Source organism: Protobothrops mucrosquamatus, unplaced genomic scaffold (genome assembly GCF_001527695.2).
Source record: "Protobothrops mucrosquamatus isolate PMUCROS unplaced genomic scaffold, P.Mucros_1.0 scaffold212, whole genome shotgun sequence".
NCBI lineage: Eukaryota > Metazoa > Chordata > Lepidosauria > Squamata > Viperidae > Protobothrops > Protobothrops mucrosquamatus.
This window is the reverse complement of record NW_015386566.1, coordinates 99,631-106,243: the sequence shown is the minus strand read 5'-3', so window position 1 is coordinate 106,243 and position 6,613 is coordinate 99,631. Positions and strand designations below refer to the sequence as shown.

At 43.4% G+C, this 6,613-nt stretch overlaps 1 protein-coding gene across 1 annotated transcript; it reads left to right on the top strand.

Annotated features, from left to right (window-relative positions):
- The first annotated feature begins 246 nt into the window (after positions 1-246).
- Positions 247-6,344, top strand: VAMP1 (vesicle associated membrane protein 1). The gene is made up of 5 exons (XM_029283750.1): positions 247-296; positions 3,135-3,258; positions 3,554-3,712; positions 4,435-4,486; positions 6,280-6,344. The coding sequence occupies exons 1-5, from the start codon at positions 247-249 to the stop codon at positions 6,342-6,344; spliced, it is 450 nt and encodes a 149-aa protein (XP_029139583.1).
- The last annotated feature ends 269 nt before the right edge of the window (positions 6,345-6,613 follow it).

Genomic DNA, 6,613 nt, shown 5'->3' with positions numbered 1-6,613 from the left:
TATACATCTATGGTCTCTGAGAAAAAGGCAAGACCTAAATGCAGATAGAATTAAGGAAAGTCGGTGGAGCTCTGCTTGGAAGAATATAGCTGTAGTGTTGTCATTCCAATTGTCGATAAAAATGAACAGAAGCCGATTTGGATTTTGCAACCGAAATTCCCCTTACAATTTTTCTATAGCAAATTTCAATCTCTTCAAATTATGCTCGATCTCTCATTCTCACAAATGTATTTCTCATAGGCAAACATGTTGCTGTTTAAAAATCCCCCTCCTCGCATAAAACTGGAGGTTAACCCGTAAGCCAGGGGTAGTCAACCTTGGCTCTTTTATGACTCGTGGACTTCAATTCCCAGAATTCCTGAGCCAGCTTAGCTGGCTCAGGAATTCTGGGAGTTGAAGTCCACGAGTCATAAAAGAGCCAAGGTTGACTACCCCTGCCGTAAGCAAAAGAGAAGGTCGGGATTTCTGTATGATTTCCCTCCCCCTCCCAAGGAATATATTGCTGCTGTCCCAGTCATAGCTTCAGTTCAGTTGGCCGTTCTTTCTTCCACCCACAGAAGACCATCTAAAAGAAACAAAAGTTTGGCACCGCGCACAATCATATACAGCAGCAAACTGCTGACGGAAGTTATTGGGATTCTCGCACGCGTGTTCCGAATTGCAGTCCCAGGATCCCGGAGAGGTTTGGAAGAGAGGACTGTGCAAATTTGGCCAACGTCGATTCGCTATCGAGCTGCAGCCTCCGCTGAGGACTTCGTGCTAAAGAAGAGCAAGGCAGGGAACGCTGATTCGCTCGCGGAGTTTTGCCGGCAACAATCGGGGGCGTGTGTGATAGGAACGCGCTCTTCATTGGCTCGCTGCGTGACGAGGCGGGGCCGAAAGGGCCGCCCCTCCCCTTGTATAAAACCCGGGAGCGGGGGCGAGGTTCCTGCTGCAGTAATTTTCGATAGCCTTTGGTGGGGACTCTCTCGCGTGGTCGTTCCCACCGGCCGGCCATCGACCCTTGCGCTGCTTCGTGCATTTCCTCCTGAAAGGAAGATAAGGGCTCCTAAAGCCGAGGCCGGCCATGTGAGTAACAACGGGACGGACGCTCTCATCGTTGCTTGCCTTCCTGTAATGCGCGGCCGGTTTTCCTGCACGGTTGCGGCGCTTGCCGAGTTGCGCATTGCAGCATCGCCCCCCCTTCTCTTTTTCGGTTGTCCGGTGCCGAAGTGAGATGGAGCAGGGACGGATGCCTCATCCCATCTGATGGCTCCGCAGTTTTCGTTGTTGCAGCGGGTGCTTCGCCATCTCCCATCTTTCTCCCCGTCCCCTGGTTGCGATTCCTGCCCCCGGCCCTTGAATAGTTTCAGACGAGAGCTATCCGGTGGCCGAAGGCTCCAGCGGTGTCTTGAGTGGCAATATAGGTGGCAATGGAGGAGAGGGGCATTTTCACAGAACTCTAGAAGGCACCTTCGAAAATGCCATTTTTTGCTTTGAGTACAAGCCGGGACGAAAAAGTTTACGTATATTATAGCACAGGCGATTGACTCTGTACAAAGAGATAAAACCGCAGCAAGAGTTTTGTATGATCAAGGTGGCAAACTCTACTTGATATGGGTTTCTGTTGGAAGTGCATTTGTGAACCCGGGTAATAAGGTAGCTAGTTTATTTCAGAGGTATTAAAGTTGGCCCTCTAATAATAACTCTGCTGAAAAAGCAGTTAGATGATGATGGAGGATTCATCACCGAAAAGAGAAGCAAACACTGTTGTATGCGCAAGGCACTCTCGTTCAAATGACTGCAGATATTTCTTTGCTTGGACAGTATAACAGAAAGTCTTAAGTTTTGTTCTCTTTGTCGGGGACTCCTGCCTTTTCCATAATTGCATTTCTTCAGTCTCCTCATCCTTCATCTATGGGATAATGGCAAGATTGCTTACGGAAACCTTGCCTAAAGCTTCTGATGGCATTTTTTTTTTGCCAGCCTGGCCATTAGTCTGTAACCTTCATGAGTTTGCACCACTGCCCCCATTGCTGAGTTGGAAAATGCCTCCTTGTTTCTCTGAACTGATTTATTTGATGGTTTCTTTGACCTATTCCTGCTGCCGCAGTAAAGCCAAAATATCTAGCAATGTTACTTTTTGGTAAATGTTTCTGTCTCATGACACAGCAGTTCTTTTATGCTTGCAGGCTTCCTCTTCATTTATCGACTCAGGTTCTAATTGTATCTGTTAACATTATTCAAGTAGTACATTCTATGAATTCATTACACTTCATAATCAGTGCCTGATTCAAATAATAGTGTCCTATAGAAGATGAGGGAGTTAAACAATCCTTTTTTCCCTTCATCTTTCTAAAAAAAATGTTACTGAGGTAAGGGAAGAGTTGAGTGACTTCCTGAAACATGGCTGTGTCATCTTACTTGCATCCTCTTGGTGAGAAGACACTGCCATGACCTGAATTTAGCAGCTAAAATGAGATGTCACAACCGTGCCATTGAACCTTCACTTGGTATACACTGGATTTCCATTAAATTTGGCCTACGATACTATTTCAATTCTTCATATCCTCAGGAGCTCAGATGAGTCAGAGCAAAGCTCCAGCACATCTCCTAACAGTACTTTTGAATTGTAATACCCAAACTGCTTTGGTAGTGAGATGGGTGGCATATAAATTAAATAAACAGTTGCTCTTGGGAGAAAGAGAGAGAGAGACTACATCTGAAATATAGTGGCTTCCTTTGGTTTAATATGTACTGAATCTATTCTCTTTTACATTCTCTAGTATTTTTCACTACTAGAAAGCCGCTGCTTCTAAAGCCTCTGGATTAACAACTAATAAACAGTACAACAATGTAAGATAGTTCTATTATTATACAAGAAAATACTTATTTATGTTAGATCTAAGTCCTCCGCTTCCTCTTAAGATGCTTTTACTTTAAAGATGAACAGTTCAAGAATCTGAGTGGCCCAGTTCTTCGGAAATTCAAATATATTTCTCTCTCTCATTTCCATGTTATAGTGCTTGAGTTTCATTCATGTTGATAATAAGTCTGCAGCTAAATTACGGTTGTATATATTAATGTGCTGATTTCTGGCTGCATATTGGACATAGACATCTGCATCATCTCTCATATTTGACCTGTCTCCACAGGTCTGATCCAGCACAGCAAGCTGCTCCAGGGACAGGACAGGAAGGAGGTGAAAATGCTGGGGGGGGGGCTGCAAATTTGACCAGTAATTGGCGCCTGCAGCAGACTCAAGCACAGGTGGAAGAAGTAAGTGACTAAAATGGTTCTTTGTGGTCCTCTGCTGTCACTGGGAGACTGGCCAAGCCAGGGGGAGGAGTCAAATGGGGAATTAGTCTGGAATCTATGTGTAGGCACAAGAGAGCTAGGTCTGACTTCTCTTGAATGCCATTGAACCTTAGCTAGTTCGGACCAGGTGTAAACTGGCACTCTGAGAAGATTCTTATGTTATAGGCATTAGTAATAAAATAGCTATTTGAATTAGTCATGATCTGATTGTTCTGCTTTCTCTCTTGCTAGGAAGCTAATTACTCTTTCTCTTCAGGTGGTGGATATTATGCGTGTGAATGTGGATAAAGTTTTGGAGCGAGATCAGAAACTCTCAGAATTAGATGAACGAGCAGATGCCCTCCAAGCTGGTGCCCAAGTATTTGAAAGTAGCGCAGCAGCTCTCAAGAGGAAATACTGGTGGAAGAATTGTAAGGTGAGTCAGAAGTGGGCAGCTTATTGAGTGTATAGCTGCTGAGGCAATCCTACTTTTTAAAAATATGTTTATTGCAAGAAAATGTTACATAAGATTAAAAATATGGAAACAAGGACATTTAGAAAAAATATAAAGGAATAAAAGAAAAGTGAAAGATCACAAAGAAAAAAGTATCCAAAGAAGCAACTTCTGATCTTCTTTTCAGCACTTACATAGTAATTATCATTTCTGCCTATCCCCCAAATTACATATCATGGTTCCCTTCTTCCTATAAGCAAACCTTTTTAATAAATCCCTATATCCCCAATTCACTGTTATCCAGTTCAGTCAAAAATCTATTCAGGGTTTCCAGTCTTTTATAAAATTGTTCCTGAGGCAATCATACTTTGTTATAATAAAACCATAGTGCATTTCCTGAACAGGGGACAGAGATCCACAGATCAGAAATAGAGCCAACATTTTGCATGCTTAAAGTTCTAGGTGCAATTTGAAATGTTTCCAGGAAAATGCTGGCATGTCTGGGAAAGTATAGCTGGGAATCTGGAAATTAGTGCCAGACAAAATAATGAGTCCTGGGGTAGTTGGATCAATGAACATGAATATAGACTTGGAATAAACAGTTTCAAATGGTCCATTGTCCATCTTTGTGGGAGACCCTGACTTTACCAAAGGAGATGTTGTGTGGGGCTTCTCTATGGGCTCATTGTAATTCTTCTCTTTAGATGATGATCATGCTGGGAGTGATCTGTGCCATTGTGGTCATTGCAATTGCACGTAAGTACTAAGGGGAATCAGAGTAGCTGAGTTTGTGAGTCACAAACATTGGCTAAACAACAATGTTTGCTTGCCCCTGGCATGGGAAATGGTACTGCTTTTATCTCTCAGCACTGTTGAAGGCCAACAGATCAGTAACAGTTCTGTCTTTCCAGATGATGAGATTTATCACTTGCTGCATGAGAGGCAGGCAGAGAGGGTGGGAGGGGGGTTTTCTTCTCCTGATGCTCAACCATGTTTGTTAAATGTGGGATGCTCGGTGTAACATGCCCTCTTCTTTTCTCCTTTCTCTTTCTTCTGTTGCTTCTGTTCCTAGTTTACTTTTTTACCTGAGAATGTGTCCCTTCCCCCTTTCCCCACCCAGTCTACAGCCTTCTTACCCCATTTCCCTTTCCAGACCCAATTCTTCTTTCTCTTTCCTTTCTGGCTTTGTCATCAATTTTCTGTTAGTTTTGTTTGCTTCCATTCAAGAGTGTAATGCACTGTTACCAGATTTGAGTTGACCTCCTTCACAGCTGATGCAGCCTCATAGTGGACCAGCTCGTTTTTGGAGAGTGGCACTGGGCCTAAGGAGAGGAATTGTGGAGGATTGAAGGAGTCTGTTGATTACACCTGGGGTTTCACTTACAGTCTGAGATGTCCTTTGAGTCTTCTGAGATGTCTTCTCCTGTGAGTCTATAGGAAAGCATTTCCTTTGGGCACAAACAGTATTATTGAAAACTTCACCAGAAGAGAGAGAAGAAAAGCTGGGTCTCATAGTAGTGATACTGATGAGATGATTCTGGTATTGTGCCATGCAACCAGGATTGATCAAGTTTTCCTTCTAATATAAACTCCTGTTGATGCTGCTGGTGACCAAAACTCTGATCTTATGATGACTGTCAGCCATCCTTTACTGTTTCATCTCTTGGATTTGGTAGAATCCAACTGGTTTGATTCATTAACCTTGGATCCAAGAACAAGTATGCCTTTACTCCCAAGTACTGCCAGAATTAGAGCTGAGATGAATAATATGGCATATAGGATTAGTATTATTCTAGTGTACTGCTTGAAGTCCTGTCCCCCTTGCTTTTAAAGGCTGGGTGGCTTATTTGACTGAATTAATAAATAAGGGAGGGTCCCACTGAATTGGAAGGTCCCAAACTGTTTGCCCCTTGGTGAATAGTAAGTGTAGGAGCTATATCCTGGAAACCTCTGCAGTATATTTAGAAGTGTTTCCTTTTAAAAGCAATCTGCTATAAAATGAGGACCCTTTCTGGTTTCATGACTTGGAAACAGCAGTGCAGAATGCCAGGGATTCTGGAATAGTGCCTGAATATTTGTTTTGATCTGTTTCTCACCACGTTTACTTTCAGGTCATCCCTTGGTGATAGTTGTCAGAATATACCGTGACACATGTACGTGAACCCATGCTCATTTATCCCTTGTTAAATAAGGTGTAGGACTCCAGGGTGGAAGGAGTTCAGAGAGTGATGAACATGAGTTTAAACACGCTGAAGAATGGTAGTTTTCCTGATTCCAACATAAGGACTGATAAAACTATGAGGCTTAGCTTGGTAAGAGGCATTGTAGTGTCAGTGGTTGACCAGAGAATATTGTTGAAGGGGCTCAGAAGCTGTAATGCTCTGACAGGACTTATCAGCTGGTGGCCACTGGGCTTAATTTACTTTAACCTCAGACCAATTTTATCTGGCTCCTAAACATTCGTTCTGGCTGTGCTAGGAGTAACCCTACTCTCACCATAGCATGCTGCAGAGGTGCTGATTTTTTGCATGTTCACTGCCATGCGCCAGCATTTCATTTGCAGAGTCCATCTGTTTGCGAATCCCCATCTTGTTTCCCCTTTGGGGGGGAATGATGGAGGAGAACAGGAATGGAGTTTCCAACTTCTTTGGACAATTCTCTTCCTATTTCGGTGGGATTGTGTTGATGGAAGTGCAACACCTGAAGAGGAGCCGGGGCGCAAGTTGCGATGCTGCTGTCAGTATGAGAGGAAGCACAGTAAGGTGTACAGCCCCTTCTTGACGTCTTCTGGACAAGATCTTGGTTTAATCTGCTGCCGTATTGTTTTGAGAGAAGGCCAGTAGGCTGCTTTCTCCTGCTTTTTTTGTCTGCTTTCATAGGTGT